This window comes from Podarcis bocagei (genome assembly GCF_964188305.1).
Source record: "Podarcis bocagei genome assembly, chromosome: 3".
In the NCBI taxonomy this organism is placed as follows: Eukaryota; Metazoa; Chordata; class Lepidosauria; order Squamata; family Lacertidae; genus Podarcis; species Podarcis bocagei.
This window is the reverse complement of record NC_138127.1, coordinates 110,653,495-110,671,492: the sequence shown is the minus strand read 5'-3', so window position 1 is coordinate 110,671,492 and position 17,998 is coordinate 110,653,495. Positions and strand designations below refer to the sequence as shown.

At 49.2% G+C, this 17,998-nt stretch overlaps 1 protein-coding gene across 1 annotated transcript; it reads right to left on the bottom strand.

The window, feature by feature from the left end:
• Positions 1 to 31: 31 nt before the first annotated feature.
• Positions 32 to 16,809, bottom strand: SLC35F6 (solute carrier family 35 member F6). Its single transcript, XM_081188758.1, has 6 exons — positions 16,599 to 16,809; positions 8,047 to 8,122; positions 6,579 to 6,750; positions 4,970 to 5,182; positions 3,755 to 3,865; positions 32 to 2,289 (listed from the first exon to the last, which is right to left on the bottom strand). The coding sequence occupies exons 1-6, from the start codon at positions 16,673 to 16,675 to the stop codon at positions 1,820 to 1,822; spliced, it is 1,119 nt and encodes a 372-aa protein (XP_081044884.1). The 5' UTR covers positions 16,676 to 16,809; the 3' UTR covers positions 32 to 1,819.
• Between the last annotated feature and the right edge of the window lie 1,189 nt (positions 16,810 to 17,998).

Genomic DNA, 17,998 nt, shown 5'->3' with positions numbered 1-17,998 from the left:
AACCCCAAAAAAGAGAGCCATGGCCTCATACATGCCGTCAAAAACCCACGTTAAAAAAACAAGTTCAGCCAGTGTGTGTTTTTTAGAAACGGCCTTACGATGAGAAAGTTTTTATTGGTGAATAAATGCATTCTTGTTCATAGTCCCAAGGCAAAGACAAGCCCATCCCTCCCTCTCATCCCCCATAGCACCGAAGTGGGTCTGCTCAGCATCTGAGAACTTTGTCGAGGAGACGGATCCTGGCTGCACAGCTTAGACCAGCTGTGTTCGTGGCTTGGATGCAAGAGAGAGGGGTGCCCTCCATACAACCGAATCCCAAAATGGCACCAGAGAGCCCTCTTAAGTCCCCTACAACTGGGCAAGACCTCAGCTCTCGCCTTCACCTTGCTAGCAGTGGGAAATTAAGAGGTCCCAGGACTCTCGATAGCTGGGGGGGGGGGCAACACATTTCGCAGGCTCCGAACAGAATCAGGAGAGGGTTGAAGAGTGAGCTCTCTGGGCCCCCTCCAAAATGCTCAGAACGAGGGGGAATATTCCGTCACATGACGGACGAAGGAACCGGGGTGCTGCCTACTCTGGAGTATGCTAAGGGAGCATCGAGGATCCCTTCGATCCCCATCACTCAGCTCCAGCCTTAGCAAGAAGCAGAGACACCCCTGTCCCCCCAAAATGTGGACAAGGCAACAGCAGCATATGTGGGGACATGTCTGGGGTGTTCCCTTTCCCACAGCCCTCAATCGCAGCTACGTGATCCGTCGGGGAAGGAGCCCCTATCAATGGGTTCCCCCAGTAATTTTGGCAGCCCAAAGCTGATCTGATAGGCAAGGCCCAGCGACCCACCGTGCCACAGGGCAAAGGACTCTCAGGTCACCCACAACTGCGCCCAGTGCCGCTGGCGTGAGGGCTGTTAAGTGATTCCCATGCCACGGATTCGAACTCTAGCCTCAAGGGGCCTGATCTGTGGCGTCGCCTCCTGCAGAACCCCAAGTGTGATAGAAACAGAGGAGGCCTAAGAAAAAGATGCTCATTTGCTTTTCTTAGGGAGGTTTGGAACAGACCCAGTGGGGAAAAACAACATCGAACTGCCAAGTTAGAGCAGACTTCATCAGCCTGGGACCCCCTTTCGAGATTTTTGGGGCGACATCTTCCGTCCGCTGCAGCCCAAATGGTGCTGCTGTCTGAAATACCTTGGAGGCGGCCAGGCTGGGGGAGGTTAGACTTTGTTGCTGCATCAGAGGGGATTCTGGGAAATAGTGTGGAGGAGAGTTCTGGACTCTGGGCATCCTTTTGGGCGGGGATGAGAGCAAATAGAAATATTTTGTTTAGCAGAAGGGGCGGAAAGAGGGAATTCCTTCCTGGAAAGGGTTGCTGGGAAACCTCACCACAATGGCCTCCCTTATCACCTTTGGGTGAAGGACGTTGGGGGGAAATCCCGGAAGGTGGCGTTAGGGGTCTCCACAAAGCAAGCTGATTCAGTCTGCGAGTCGAGCTGCCCAGAGATGCCTCACACGCCGACTTCTGAGGGCCTACCAGCCAGCGACAGAAAACCCTCAACCAATTGCTTAAAGCAGGCAATGTCGAGCTCACGTTGGAGCTCCAGCTCCCATCACGGCCAGGGACGATGAGAGATGTGGTCAAGCAAAAGCAGAGGGCATCTCCTTGGCAGTTGCTCAAGGAGCCAGGTGGCAGAGCAACGTTCCAACATTTCACGGCAACGCAGACCCCCAAACCAGTCTCGTGCTCCAGCCTGAGAAGCTGGCCAGCCCACCCAGCAGAGGTCTGGCCAAGCTCTGGAGCAGGCAAGGGCACAGCTTGGCGGTTAGCTGTCTCCGTTGATGGAGGCTCCATCCGCGGCCAAGAGACCCTCCCTATCTGCATCTGCATCCGCCGCCCTCCTCCAGGGCAGCCGTGCCAGCAGGGGCTGGTGGAGGCCGTTGTAGATGGCGGCGCCCAGCAGAAGGATGAAGAACCCGAGGATCTGGAGGGCATGGAAGACCTCCCAGCCCACAGCCAGGCTGACGGCCCAGATGACCACGGTGCGCAGGCTGTCCAGCACCATCCTGGTGGTGGCGCTGATCTCCTTGGTGACGCTGATGCCGGCAAAGTTGAAGAAGGCGATGCTGCTGATGTTGCCCAGCAGCGCCACGGCGATGAGGGGAGCCCGGCCGATCTGGCAGAAGGCGTCCAGGGCGTCTTCCAGGACGCGGCGCGGTCCGCTCCCGAAACTGCCCGCCGGGATGAAGTACATGGGGACCAGCAGGAGGGAGAGGATGAAGAAGCCGAAAAACCCTGAGCAGGGAGGAGAAAGAGGTGCTCAGAAAAGGGGACGTGGGCCATGGCTTTCCATCAACTAACCGAACGAGAGGTGTAGACTGAAACAATGACCCGCCCACTGTATGGGCAATCTATCCGGAAGATAAATGGTATTTCGAGGGGTTAGTGATCTGACACGGTTATCCTTCCTGCTTCTATTCCTTCCCCCTCCCTGTCTCTTGTTACCGTATTTTTCGCTCTATAAGACACACCTAGTTTTTGGATGAGGAAAACAAGAAAAAAAATATTCTGAATCCCAGAAGCCAGAACAGCAAGAGGGATCTGGCTTCTGGGATATCCTCTTGCTGTTCTGGCTTCTGGGATAGCCACGCAAAGCCTCTTCAGGGCAGCGGGATGAAGGCTTCCCCTGCCAGGAAGAGGCTGCGCGCAGCTATCCCAGAAGCCAGAACAGCAAGAGGGATCGCTGCGCAACAATCCCTCTCGTTCTGGCTTCTGGGATAGCCGCACAACCTTCATTCGCTCCATAAGACACACACACATTTCCCCTTACTTCTTAAGAGGGAAAAAGTGTGTCTTATAGAGCAAAAAATACGGTAAGTTCTTTGACGGCATGAGAACAGCCTTTAATGTCCTAATCAGTTAGTTAGGAGAAAGTGATAGGGCTGAGGACCTTATTTGATTTTGGACATAGTTTTGAGAAAGGGAGGCGTTGGGAGGGGGTGGCTATTGAATGAGCTGCATGTAGCCAGTAATGAATGATATGCACATAGCCAGAACAGTGGTACCTTGCTTCTCAAACGCCTTGGTACTCAAACAACTTGGAACCCAAACACTGCAAACCCGGAAGTACAGTCATACCTCGGGGTTACAGACGCTTCAGGCTGCATTTTTTCGGGTTACGGACTTGCCGAAACCCGGAACTACCGGAACGGGTTACTTCCGGGGGTCGCACACGCGCAGAAGCACTAAATCATGCTTTGCGTATAAGGGCCGAATTGCAACCAGTGCGTGCGCAAACGTGCAGCTGCGGGTTGCGAACTTTCATCCTGCATGGATCACGTTTGCAACCCGAGCATCCACTGTAAGTGTTCCGGTTTGCCAACTTTTTTTGGAAGCTGAATGTGCTCCCATTTGAGTGTTACGCTGAGGTCTGTCTGTTTTTGCTATTTATTTTGCGTATTTGTTTTGTTTTTGTTACTGTGTGATACCCAGTTCAGCTACCGAATGATTGATTGTGTGACTGGTAGTTGTTTTTCTCTTTGACATCTGGTGGGAGGGTATTCCGCAGGGCAGGTGCCACCACCAAGAAGGCCCTCTGCCTGGTTCCCTGTAACTTGGCTTCTCGCAGGGAGGGAAACACCAGAAGGCCCTCGGAGCTGGACCTCAGTGTCCGGGCAGAATGATGGAGAAGGGAGAGAAGTCCTAGAAATAAAAGACGAAGCCCCCAATCCGCTCCCCCAGCGCCTGCTTGCTTGCTCACCTTCCGTGCCCACAGCCTGCAAGGGGTGGACGTTGTGCTTGTAGACAAACTTCTGTTCTAGCACCATTTGAATGGCGACAATCACTTGAGCCATGATGATCAGAAGGTCCCCTGCGGGGAGAGAAAACAGGAGTTTGGGCAGTTCTGAAAGGGCCTGGCACCCCCACTCCCACTCCCCCTAACCCTAACAGACACAGATAAGTATGTGACCTGGCATGTAGCACTCTTTGTGACTGCCGCTAGGAAAATCAGAGCAAATTATATACCCAAGGTAGCCCCCAACTGTGGAGGAGATGAATTTATTTGACCCTGGATTCGAAACCTGCGGGACCAGAGATTCGCCGGAAGACTGGAGTAAATTTACAGACTATTTGAAAAGTAATTGTGATGGACAGATTTACGCTAGTCGGTCTGCAAGAAGTTTTGTAAAGTGAATTATTTGAAATATTGCACAAAAGACAATGAGGAGAATTATTAGTTGAAGATAATTAAAGGCAATATGAAATTAAGAAATGCATAACAAGCGATGACAAGGAAAAATCATCAGAGGTGTTGATGGAAGTCCAAAAATTATTGTATAAGATGTGAAGTTCACTATGTGGAATACCGTAGACTTCTTACAGCGGCTAGATTAAATGTCCTTGACTCTGTGATATTGTGGGGAAGGTACAGGGGAGTACCATACGCCCAGAGAACCTGTCATTGTGCCATGGGTGTGGTTGAGTTCACTGAACACATCCTTTTGACTTGCCCTTCTTATGCAGAGCTTAGAAAAAACTTTATAGACCCACTCCTATGTCAATCTAGCTTCCTACCCGGAGAAAACCAGGTTTTACACTTGCTGAATAACGTCACTAGAGCTATACCTTCCTTGGTGGCCAAATTTCTTTTTTTAGCTTTTAAGCGTCGCAAGACTATAATTGACTGTATTGATATGGGGCTATCTGTTTAGCCCATTTTAGTGTTGACTAAGTTCTAAAATCTTCCTGGAGTTTTTAACTGTGTACTGACAAATGTATTTTTTTACTGACTGACGGTCGAATAAAATGATTGATTGATGTGAAGTTCTGTTGGTACCCACCAATCTGAGAATGACAGAATTAGGAGCGGGAGAGAGAAGCAAGGAACCCAAAGGAAAGGAGCGCTGCAGGAGGCCAGCAGAGTCGTCGTCCTGGTATTGGGGACCCCCCTTTGGCTCTCCCCGCCCTGCCGTACCTGTGATGACCTCGCTGAGCTTGTGCTCATGGTCTCCGTTGCTCATCAGGTCTGCCAAGCCCACCACCACCAGCCCTACGATGGTGATCAGGATGCCCAGCCACTGGCTGAGCACCAGCTTCTGTCCGAGGAAGGCGACCGAGAGCAGGCCGGTGAAGATGATCACGGCTCCTCGCAGCATCTGGAAGCTGGACGCGCTGGTCATGTTCAGAGCTGGAAGGGGGGGAAAGGGGGGCGGAGGAGGAAATAATTCAAGGAGGGATATTTGGTATCAGACACAGGAAGAGTTTGCTCTGCATTGTTTTGGAGGTTGGAGGATGGATGGCGGCTAACAGATTGAGGATGAATCCCAACAAGGCAGAAGTACTGTTTCTGGGGGACAGGGGTGGGCAGGTATGGAGGACTCCCTGGTCCTGAATGGGGTAACTGTGCCCCTGAAGGACCAGGTGCGCAGCTTGGGGGTCATTCTGGACTCACAGCTGTCCATGGAGGCGCAGGTCAATTCTGTGTCCAGGGCAGCTGTCTACCTGCTCCATCTGGTACGCAGGATGAGTCCCTCCCTGTCCGCGAACTGTCTCGCCAGAGTGGTGCATGCTCTGGTTATCTCCCGCTTGGACTACTGCAATGCGCTCTACGTGGGGCTACCTTTGAAGGTGACCCGGAAACTACAACTAATCCAGAATGCGGCAGCTAGACTGGTGACTGGGAGCGGCCGCCGAGACCATATAACACCAGTCCTGAAAGACCTTCATTGGCTCCCAGTACGTTTCCGAGCACAATTCAAAGTGTTGGTGCTGACCTTGAAAGCCCTAGACGGCCTCGGTCCAGTATACCTGAAGGAGCGTCTCCACCCCTATTGTTCTGCCCAGACGCTGAGGTCCAGCGCCGAGGGCCTTCTGGCGGTTCCCTCACTGTGAGAAGTGAAGCTACAGGGAACCAGGCAGAGGGCCTTCTCGGTAGTGGCACCCACCCTGTGGAAAGCCCTCCCACCAGATGTCAAGGAAATAAACAACTATCTGACATTTAGAATACATCTGAAGGCAGCCCTGTTTAGTGTTCCAGTTTGCGAACTTTATTTACCACTGTAAATAAATTTGAAATTTCCCCTCTCCTCTCATCCTTTTATAAAAAATAAATATATATATATAAAAGGATGAGAGGGGATGGGGAAATAAAAGGGGGCCATGGGGGCATGCAATGGGGAACAGACCGAAGATCTATCCTGAGTAAAAATCCTCCTCTAAAACTACTGGGAAAACTGCGCTGACCCCTAGTTTTTAAATTGCTGCAGCAACATCTGTGTGTCCCACCCCCCTCCAAAAGACCCTTCGTTTTTACTGGGCCTTCTATTAACTTTAAAGATCTGCAGAGCTCGTGTTGGCTTAGCAAGGAAAGAACTGCATCGGGACAGGCTGGTTTTACACTTCCTTACCCAGTCCAGGCATAGGAAATCGCAGTAAATACTACAAATATTAAGAGATGTATTTGCAAGCGTTTCTGCTCCTCCTTTCCTTGAAAAATATGAGTTTGTGTGAGAGAGATTGCCAGCAGGGCTCTCCACATGCCCAGGTTTTCGCAGAGGAGAAAGCAACCCCCAAGCATCACTTACCCACATACATGAGGCTAGTCCCTGTCATGTCGCAGAGGGCTGGCCCCAGGAAAAGGAGAGGGTTGTAGGACTGAGGGACGTCCATGGTGGGCTCTGGCCTCCGCCGGTCATGGCAGAGCAGGAGGTAGAAGACAGCCAGACAGGAGAACTCCCCCAGGAACATGCCCACGGCCTGGGAGACAAGAAAGGGGGTCTGTGAGCTTTCTGGATCATGACCAGTAGCAGATCAGCAACATGATTTCCGCAGTCGAGGGGGTCGCTTCCAACTCTGCAGCTCTGTGCCTCTAGGACAGGGCTTGGCAAACTTTTTCAGCCGGGGGCCGGTCCACTGTTCCTCAGACCTTGTGGGGGGCCACACTTCGGGTTGAAGTAGCTTCGGGATGAATATTTTCGGGTTGCGCTCCGCGGTGACCCAGAAGTAACGGAGCGTGTTACTTCCGGGTTTCGCCGCTCGCGCATGCGCAGACGCTCAATATGACGTCATGCGCATGCACGGAAGCGGCAAAACGCGACCCGCACAGATGCGCAGTCACGTCTTACGTTTACTTCAGGATGCGAACGGGCTCCAGAACGGATCCCGTTCGTATCCAGAGGTACCACTGTATTTCGGAGGGAGGGAAATGAACGAATTAATATGCCCCACAAATGACCCAGAGATGCATTTTAAATAAAAGGACACATTCTACACATGTAAAAAGATGCTGATTCACAGACAGTCCACGGGCCGGATTGGGCCAGATCTGGCCCCCAGGCCTTAGTTTGCCTACCCATGACCAAGGGCAGGGGTCAGCAAGGTTTACTGGCCATGGCAGATCGTCCGTGAGCCAGACTGCCGCAGACGCCAAAAACTGCACCTGCGCAGAAGGGATTTTCGGCGTCTGGGCATGCACAGACGTGATTTCCAGTAGCTGTGTGTGCGCAGACGCAGTTTCCAGTGCCGCTTGGCGAGTCCCTGCGCCACGCTGCGCTGGTTTAAAGCAGCGTGCGAGGGACTCGCCGAGTGGGCGGCTTGGCTCAGGGGGCTGGTAAAATGGTCTTTGTGGGCCGCATCTGGCCCATGGGCCGCACGTTGCCGATCCCTGACCAAGAGAGTCCCTCTGCTGATCTCGGGGAGGAGACTTTCAGGTATGTGGGGCCTGACCCATTTACATAGCTGTCAATTTTTCCCTTTTTTAATGGGAAATACCCTTATTCCGAATAGGATTCCTTGCAAGAAAAGGGAAAAGTTGACAGCTATGTTCATTTAGGGCTTTGAACACTGACGTGAGCCCCCGAATCGTGCGTAGAAAGAAACCGGCGGCCAGCATACCCGATTCAAAACGGGTTATGTGGGATCTGAAGGGAGCCCCTGCCAGCAACCTGGCCATTTTGGGGGAGCACCCCAGGGCCAAAATGGGCAGATATGGAATCAAAGGAGGATGAAAGCCTCTACGTCACGTGGAAGCAGACAGAGTCCATCTGGCAGTACCTGGAGGAAGGGATGTTGGAAGGTGTGGTCTTCGCTCGTGGCATTGCATCCTCGCGCGCTCAGCCTGTCTGCCCACCTGAAAAAGAGGGGCATTGGTTAGAACCTGCCACATGGACCTCCTTGGGCTTCCATCATCATCATCATCATCATCATCATTTACTATTTATACCCTGCCCACCTGGCTGGGTTTACCCCAGCCACTTTCGGCAGCTCCCAACAGAATATTAAAAACATGATAAAACATCAAACATTAAAAGCTTCCCTAAACAGGGCTACCTTCAGATGTCTTCTAAAAGTCTCGTACAGTCATACCTCGGATTACAGCTGCTTCAGGTTGCGATTTTTTGGGTTGCGGACCGCCGAAACCCGGAAGTACCAGAACGCGTTACTTCCGGGTTTTGGCAGTCACACATGCACAGAAGAGCTAAATCGTGCTTTGCGCATGTGCAGAAGCGCCGAATCACAACCCGCGTCTGCACATCCCACATGGATCACGTTCGCAAACTGAGCGTCCACTGTAGTTGTTTTTCTCTTTGACATCTGGTGGGAGGGCATTCCACAGGGCGGGCACCACCACCGAGAATGCCCTCTGCCTGGTTCCCTGTATCCTCGCTTCTCGCAGGGAGGGAACCACCAGAAGGCCCTCAGAGCTGGACCTCAATGTCCGGGCAGAACGATGGGGGTGGATGCTCCTTCAGGTATAATGGGCGGAGGCCCACCCCCCAAAATGGAATCTGGGGTCTCACACAGATTTCAGTACCTCGAAAACCTAATAATCCTTGCTATAATATCTTAGAATGCATATTTTAAAATGCTGCCTTTTGAATCTATTTTTTTAGGTCAGTTTGTTCTTACCTTCTTAAAAATCAATTAATTTTAGAGTATCAAGCTGTATACCAGGTCTGTCCAAAACAGAATACATGGGAGAGTTTCAGCAAGGAAACTGTGCAGACAAGTCCAAAATGTTTGGAGGGCACCAGGTTAGGGAAGGCTGGTTCCTAACAGCAGCAGGGTACCTGGAGGCCTCCCAGGTATGGAACCCAGCGGAACGGGGTCCCAGGGGTCATCTAGTCCAACCCGCTGCAAAGCAGAAACCGCAAGTGAAGAATCCCGAGCCGATGGCCGCGTAAGCCATTGCTTTGCCTTTGCCTAAGATGGTTCGGTGTTAGAGCAGTACGAAGCAGCTGGGAAGGAATTGTTTCAGTGCCGGCTTCTCGCTCCGTGCCTGGACTTGCCCCCCAGCCGAGGAGCAAAGGCAGGGCTGCGGTGTCTGTCGGCTGACGTCACGCCAAGCGCCTGCCAGGTTCCTGGAACCGGAGACCTGGATATAACAAAGAAGGAAGAGTCTGCCGCAGATCGGATGTCCGGCCTGCCATTCATCTCTGCCAGAAATGAAAGGCAAGGAGATGCTCCGCGTCGCAAGGCTGGTCGAGACGTCTCTCAGGGAAAGCCCACAGCAGTTCCTCAGCCGTAAGAACACGGCTCACAGATGCTGAATTCGAGATTCCTGCATTGGATGGGGTTGGGATAGATGACCCCTGGGTCCCTTCCAACAGTTCTATGATTATGTGTTCTTCCTCTACAGAGCCATTGCTGTCCAAAACAACTGGTGGGTAACTTGCTTGCTGAAGGCTGATTTGGGGAGTGTGCAAGGCTGGATTGAGGTTGGATGAGGCCCTCAGCTACTGAAGGTAATGGGAACCTTTATATGTCCAGCTGTCCTTTGCCAACAACAAATGGTCGCTTTTTTGTGTGTTGAATATAGTGGTACCTCCGGTTGTAGAGGTCCGGCGTTATCCTGAAGTTTCTGCAACTGGAGGCGCCGCTTCTGTGTACGTGCGCGGCACGGAAAAACACTTCTGTGCATGTGCGTGGTGCTTAGAGCGCTTCTGCACATGCGTGAGTGGCAAAACTCGGAAATATACTTCGGGTTTGCTGCTTTCGCAACCCAAAGTTTACGTTACCTGAGGGTAACGTAAGCCGAGGATCTACTTCAGGGGTTGGCAACCTAAGACCCATGGGCCACAATAATAATAATAATAATAATAATAATAATAATAATAATAATAATAATATTTTTTTATTTATACCCCGCCCTTCCCAGTTCAAAAACCGGGCTCAGAGCGGCTAACAACAAATTTATAACACTTTAAAACACTTAATTGTAAAAGCAGCATAAAATACAGTACAAAAACATGAATAACAATAAAATTCAAAAATCAATTAGATAATCCCCAGGGCTAGCTGGCTGAATTGGTCCTACTTGGGCCAGTAAGGAGGTCAGGGGAGAATTAGCTGTGGCGTCTCAGAGCAGGTGATCTTCATAAAAGGAGAGGGGGAAGAAAGAGAAGGGAAATAAAAGATCAGGCTGAATTCAAATTAAAGGCCAGGCAGAATAGCTCTGTCTTACAGGCCCGACGGAAGGAGGTTAAATCCTGAGGTTAAATCCACAAGTGGCCCATGGGAGTCGTTTAACCAGCCCCTGAGCTGCCCCTGAACTGAGCCACCCGCTCTTGAGAGTCCCATGGACTGCAAGAAGATCAAACCTCTCCATTCTGAAAGAAATCAGCTCTGAGTGCTCCCTGGAAGGACAGATCCTGAAGCTGAGGCTCCAAGACTTTGGCCACCTCATGAGAAGAGAAGACTCCCTGGAAAAGACCCTGATGTTGGGAAGATGGAGGGCACAAGGAGAAGGGGACGACAGAGGACGAGATGGTGGGACAGTGTTCTCGAAGCTACCAGCATGAGTTTGACCAAACTGCGGGAGGCAGTGGAAGACAGGAGGGCCTGGCGTGCTCTGGTCCAGGGGGTCACGAAGAGGAGGACACGACTAAACAACTAAACAACAACAAATTTTGGAAATAGTAGTAGATAGGTAGCCGTGTTGGTCTGCCATAGTCAAAATAAAAAAATTTCTTCCAGTAGCACCTTAAAGACCAACTAAGTTAGTTCTTGGTATGAGCTTTCGTGTGCATGGTCTTTAAGGTGCTACTGGAAGAAATTTTTTTATTTTAAATTTTGGAAATGTACATCCAGTTTTTCCCCTTTAATTTTTTTGGGGGCCCCCAAGAGAGTGGGGCCCTAAGCTAGAGCTTGTTTAGCTTATACGGAAATCCGGCACTGGGATGATGAGGCTTCATTCCTCCTGCCCCCCTGTGGTCTCTGGACTTTGCCTCTTCACCCCTAGTGCTTGTGAACATGGAGACAGCGTTTGTAGGACTGCAGGGATTTCGAAACCTGTGGCAATCTGGGTTTTTTGCCCCTCCCTCCAGACCAAAGCAGTGAGTAAGCTTTGTGTTCCTGGGGGCTGCTTCTTGCAAAATCCGGAGCTGAGCAAGCGAGCGAAAGATGCACCGTCAGGACGTGAGGTCCACATTCTGCTGGCTTAGCTAAAAAGACAAGGACGCTGCTGCTGCTGCTCAGATGGTTGCCTTTAGACTTCATACAGCAGTGCGTAGTTTAACTGTGGAACTCCCTGCCACAGCAGACAGTGAGGACCATCAACTTGGATGGCTTCAAAAGCGGATTGGACAGATTCACGGACAAATTCTCCCTCTCTCCTAGCACATTGAGTGAAGCTGAAAGTCAAGGAACATTTTATCATATGTGGTGGGAATGTAAGAAAGTAAAGAACTTTTGGGAAATGATATATAACGAGATGAAAAAGATGTTGAAATATACATTCTTAAAAAAAACCCAGAAGCATTTTTACATGGAATTATAGGCCAAGACGTTAATAGACAAGATGTCAAACTGTTTTTATATGCAACAACAGCGGCAAGAGTATTGGTAGCCCAGAAGTGGAAACAAGAAGAAATTCCAATGAAAGAAGAATGGCAGACAAAAATAATGGACTATGCAGAATTGGACAAAACGACAGAAAGGATTCGAAACCTGTGGGACCAGAGATTTACAGAAGATTGAAAGAAGTATATGAATTATTTGAAGAGCAACTGTAATCAATAAATTATGCTAGTAGGACTACAATAAGTTTTGTAAGGAGAAATATACGAAGTGTTACAAAGTAGAAAAAGATAGAGATATTGGTTATGAGTTTGAAATGTAATAGAGAAAATAAGAAATGCATACTAAGAGATTGGAATCCGAAAATTTTCAGACAGGACCGATGGAAGTCAAACAAATTGAATAAGATGTAAAAGTATGTTTAATTACTGTTGAAAATGATATGTTAAAAAACTAATAATTTTTTATATATATATATAAAAGAAGAAGCTGAAAGTCGGAAGATTCGGGGTAGCGAAGAGAAAGGGCTTCTTAACATTGTTTAACTATGGAACTCATTGCCACAGGAGGTAGAGAGGAGAACCAACCTGGATTAGGAAAATCCATGGAGGAGTGGCTCCTAGCCAGGATGGCACTCAGAGCCAGCGATGCTTCTGAATCCCAGGTGCTGGAAAACCCAGGAGGGAGAGGGCTCCTGAGTTCGAATCCTGCTTGCGGGTTTCCTTTTGGGACATCTGATTGGCCACTTTGAGAACCAGAAGAGGCTGTTGGATCAAGAAGCCAAGTGGCCTGGGGGAAACCGGCGAGCAGGATATGAGCATGAGAGCAATTCTGCGTTCCTAGAGGGTTTCCGCAACTGATAAAAAGGTGAAGTGAGAGGTTCCAGCAGGCTTTTCATAGGTTCACCTGGCTGGCCACTGCGGGCTGGACTGGATGATCCTAGGACCCTCGTACCTACGGGACCGCCTCTCCTGGTATGTCCCATGGAGGACCTTACAGTCTTCAAACAAAAACACCTTGGAGGTCCCGGGCCACAGGGAGGTTAGGCTGGCCTCAAGCAGAGCCAGGGCTTTTTCGGCTGTGGCCCCGATCTGGTGGAACGCTCTGTCACAAGAGACTAGGGCCCTGCGGGACTCGTCATCTTTCCGCAGGGCCTGCAAGACAGAGCTGTTCCACCAGGCCTTTGGCCAGGGCACAGTATGACCCCCTCCTTTGGCAATCCTCACAGATCTCTAGCCCAATGGTTGCCATTAATCTGATTTGAACTGATTTTATAATGAATTGATTTTAGAATGCTGTATTATTTTACTGTTGTTAGCCGCTCTGAGCCCGGCTTCAGCTGGGGAGGGCGGGATATAAATTATTATTATTATTATTATTATTATTATTATTATTATCCTTGGGGGGCCCTTCCAACTCTACAATTTTGTGATTCTGTGATGAGGTGCGTCGTCGAAATGATGCCTCAGACTCTTCTTATGTTCTTAGTAGTGAAGTCAACCATGAGAAACGGACAATGGAGCCCTTCTCAAACAAAGCACCAACTTGGACGGCTTTCAAAGGGGACCGGGCAAATTCATGGAGGAGGAGAGGGCAGCAATTGGCGGCTGCCAGCCAGGACGGCTCTGCTCTGCCCTCCGCAGTCAGAGGCAGCATCGCTTCTGGACGCCAGTCGCTGGAAACCACAGGAGGGGTCTTGTGTTCGAATCCTGATAGCGGGTTTCCTGTTACGGGCATCTGGTCGGCCTCTGCGGGAACAGGATGCTGGACTTGGGGGGGGATCACTGGCCTGATTCAGCCGGCTTTCCTTGGGTTCCTCTTCCTGGTCTTCAACTCCTCCCCCTCCTAGCCAGGGGTCAGGCATGATGGGAACCGGAGTCCAACAGGACTTGGCACCCCAAGGTGAAGAGCTACTCCGCAACGCTGCCTCTTTTACCAAATCAACGTTTTCTCCTTGGGCTGAAACCAATAGGCGGCTGGCCAGGGTTTCAGGCAGGGCATCCCTTCCAGTCCTACCTGGATCTTTGAACCCGGGGCCTTCCTTCTACATGCCAAGCAGGTGCACTGGCCCTGAGCCTGGGAAGTCAACTAAGGCACCAATGATTAGATGGGCGCAGGACATTGGACGTCCAAGAATGATGGCCAAATGGGAAGAGCTTTGGAGAACAAATATGAAATTTACAGCGTGTTATAACGAATAAAATAAGTTAAAGATGCAGCACAGATGGTACCTCACCCCATCAAGACAATCGGAGATGTGTAAAAACTTAGTGGATGCTTGTTGGAGGTGTGGTGGGAGTACTGGAGACATGTATCATATGTGGCAGTGAGAGATTTTACTTTCTTGGGCTCCATGATCACTGCAGATGGTGACAGCAGTCACGAAATTAAAAGACGCCTGCTTCTTGGGAGAAAAGCAATGACAAACGTAGACAGCATCTCAAAAAGCAGAGACATCACCTTGCCAACAAAGGTCTGTATAGTTAAAGCTCTGGTTTTCCCAGTAGTGATGTATGGAAGTGAGAGCTGGACCATAAAGAAGGCTGATCGCCGAAGAATGGATGCTTCTGAATTATGGTGCTGGAGGAGACTCTTGAGAGTCCCATGGACTGCAAGAAGATCCAACCTCTCCATTCTGAAGGAAATCAGCCCTGAGTGCTCACTGGAAGGACAGATCCTGAAGCTGAGGCTCCAATCCTTTGGCCACCTCATGAGAAGAGAAGACTCCCTGGAAAAGACCCTGATGTTGGGAAAGATGGAGGGCACAAGGAGAAGGGGACAACAGAGGACGAGATGGTGGGAAGTGTTCTCGAAGCTACCAATGTGAGTTTGACGAAACTGCGGGAGGCAGTGGAAGACAGGAGGGCCTGGTGTGCTCTGGTCCATGGGGACACGAAGAGTCGGACACGACTAAACGACTCAACAACAACAATCATATGTGGTGGACATGTAGGAAGATCAAAGTGTTCTGGGGCTTAATTTACGAGGAGTTGAAAAAAATGTTTGGAATAATTTTTTTTTAAAAGACCAGAGGCATTTCTGTTAAGCATTGTTGGCAGGGACATCCCGAAGGCCTTTAGGGAGGTGTTTTTATATGCTTGGACTTTGGTGGCAAAGGGGTGGAAGGAAGAAGAAGCCCCGACAATAACAGACTGGCAGTACAAGGTACAAGAATTTGCTGAAACGGCGCAGTTGACAAATAGCCTGAGAGGCAATCCAAAACAAAAATTTATGGAAAAGTGGGATAGATATAAAACATATGTTCAAAAATACAGTAAAGGTTTGCTATCTATGCCAGCGTTCAATTGAGTTGGAGTAAGACTGCATTGAGAAACAAGACTTAAGAGCACATATTGATATAGGAATGTATTAGATAATATGTAAAGAAATATACAATAATAAGAGCACATTCATTTGTAAAATGAAGACATCTGTAGGCAGCCCTGTTTAGGGAAGCTTTTAATGTTTAATAGGTTATTGTATTTTAGTGTTTTGTTGGAAGCCGCCCAGAGTGGCTGGGGGGACTCAGCCAGATGGGCGGGGTATAAATAATAAATTATTATTATTATTATTATAAATTATTATAAAAAAGGAATATACAACGGGAAAGACAGGAAGTCTAGTGTGTTGGTATGTATATGATTTTGGGGAGGGGAAATTGTTTTTGTTTTTTCCTCTGTTCTTTTTATTTTTGTTTCATTTTCTTTCTAGGTATATAAAATATATTTTTTGTATACATATTATAGCAAGTCCTGTAATGTAATAGGACAACGTTTACCAATGTAACATAAGAATGTTAACAAATAAACGGCCTCGGTCCAGTACAGTGGTACCTTGGGTTAAGTACTTAATTCGTTCCGGAGGTCCGTTCTTAACCTGAAACTGTTCTTAACCTGAAGCAGCACTTTAGCTAATGGGGCCTCCTGCTGCCGCCGCGCCGCCAGAGCACAATTTCTGTTCTCATCCTGAAGCAAAGTTCTTAACCTGAAGCACTATTTCTGGGTTAGTGGAGTCTGTAACTTGAAGTGCCTGTAACCCGAGGTATCACTGTATACCTGAAGGAGCGTCTCTACTCCCATCGTTCTGCCCGGATGCTGAGGTCCAGCTCTGAGGGCCTTCTCGGTGGTGGCGCCCTCCCTGTGGAACGCCCTCCCTTCAGATGTGAAGGAAATAAGCAGCTATCCTATCTTTAAAAGACATCTGAAGGCAGCCCTGTTTAGGGAGGCTCTTAATGTTTAATAGGTTATTGTATTTTAGTGTTTTGTTGGAAGCCGCCCAGAGTGGCTGGGGGGACCCAGCCAGATGGGTGGGGTATAAATAATAAAGTATTATTATTATTATTATTATTATTATTATTATTAATAATAATAATACAGTGGTACCTCGGGTTAAGTACTTAATTCGTTCTGGAGGTCTGTTCTTAACCTGAAACTGTTCTTAACCTGAAGCACCACTTTAGCTAATGGGGCCTCCCGCTGCCGCCGCTGCACCGCCGGAGCACGATTTCTGTTCTCATCCTGAAGCAAAGTTCTTAACCTGAAGCACTATTTCAGGGTTAGCGGAGTCTGTAACCTGAAGCGTCTGTAACCTGAAGCGTATGTAGCCCGAGGTACCACTGTAATAATAAAATGCAAATTCAAAAAAAAAAAACTGCAACAAGACCCCCCCCGACCTCCTCCTTCCCCAAATCCCGCCCGCCTGGACCCCTCGCCCCAGCACCCCCCGACTTGGAAGGGACCCCCAAAGGCCATCTGGAACACCCCACGAGGAGGAGAAGGCAGTGGCGGGGGGGGGGGACCCGGACTTACTTGGCCGAGAGGGTGTTGATGGAGCCGGTGACCAGCATCAGCCCGGCCAGGAAGAGCTGGTACTTGGTCCAGGCCATCCTAGCTGCGCAGCAGAGCTTTGTTCCAGAAATAAAATGAAATTAAACCGCCCCGGATCCGCTTTGCAGCTCCGGCACCAAAGCAGCTGCTTCGCTCAGCCACAGCCCGGGCGCGTTTCCTCCTAGGCTGGTCACATGACCGCAGCCAGTCAGCTGACGGGGGGAGGGAGGGGGGAGGCTCCCAAATCTGGGGACCGCCCCCCTGGTGCCAATCACCGTGCAAAAGGGAGGGGGCTCACTCCTCCAAGCTCACCCCCCTGCACACACTTGGAAACTCTGATTTTTTTCTTTTTGCAATTCCTATTTTTGCAGAATGCAAACGGGGTATCTCTTCCTGCCGTTCTATGAATGCAGCAACCCCCCCCCCCCAAAAAAAAAAACTCGCTTTAAATGAATATTTTTAGTCGGGTCCCGGAGGCGCGTGCGGGCTATGTCCTGTTAAAATTATCGCAAGATGAGTGCTTTTAGTTAATAATGGACTTTGTTTATCTCCTGATGTATTTTAAATGTAGCAATGTGTACTTTTTCTAGAATGGTAAGCTTTGGTTGCCAGCAGACTTTTAGAAGACATCTGAAGGCAGCCCTGTTTAGGGAATTTTTTAATGTTTGATCGCTTTATTATTAATAATATTAATATTGTTAATATTAATAATATTAATATTCTCTTGGCAGCTGCCTAAGGTGGCTGGGGAAACCCAGCCAGATGGGCAGGGTATAAATAATAAATTATTATTGTTATTATTATTACTACTATAATTATTATTATCCGTCTGACTCTGAAGACAATGGGAGTCTGTGTTGTTTGGTTCAAGTGATGATCTTCGGTTTGATCTCCTTGCAGTCCATGGGACTCTCAAGAGTCTCCTCCAGCACCACAATTCAAAAGCATCAATTCTTCGGCCTTCTTTATGGTCCAGCTTTCACTTCCATACATCACTACTGAGAAATCCATAGCTTTTACTATACGGACCTTTGTTGGCAAGTGATCCCCTTCCTGGATCACTGCCTTGCCGTGGCGAAGGGGCTTGAATAACTCAGAGAAGCTATGAACTATGCCAAGCAGGGCACCCAAGATAGACAGGTCATAGTGGAGGGTTTTGACCAAACGTAATCCACCTGGAGGAGGAACCGGCAAACCACTCCAGTATCCCTGCCAAGGTAACTCCATGGACAAAGACAAGAGGCATAATAAAAATAATAATAACAACAAAATTTGTATACTGCCCTTCCTCCGTAGCTTGGGCCCAAACCAGCAAAATGAATTTCAATAGCGACACAAGTCAGGTTCTACATTTAGGCAGGAAGAACCAGATGCACAAATAT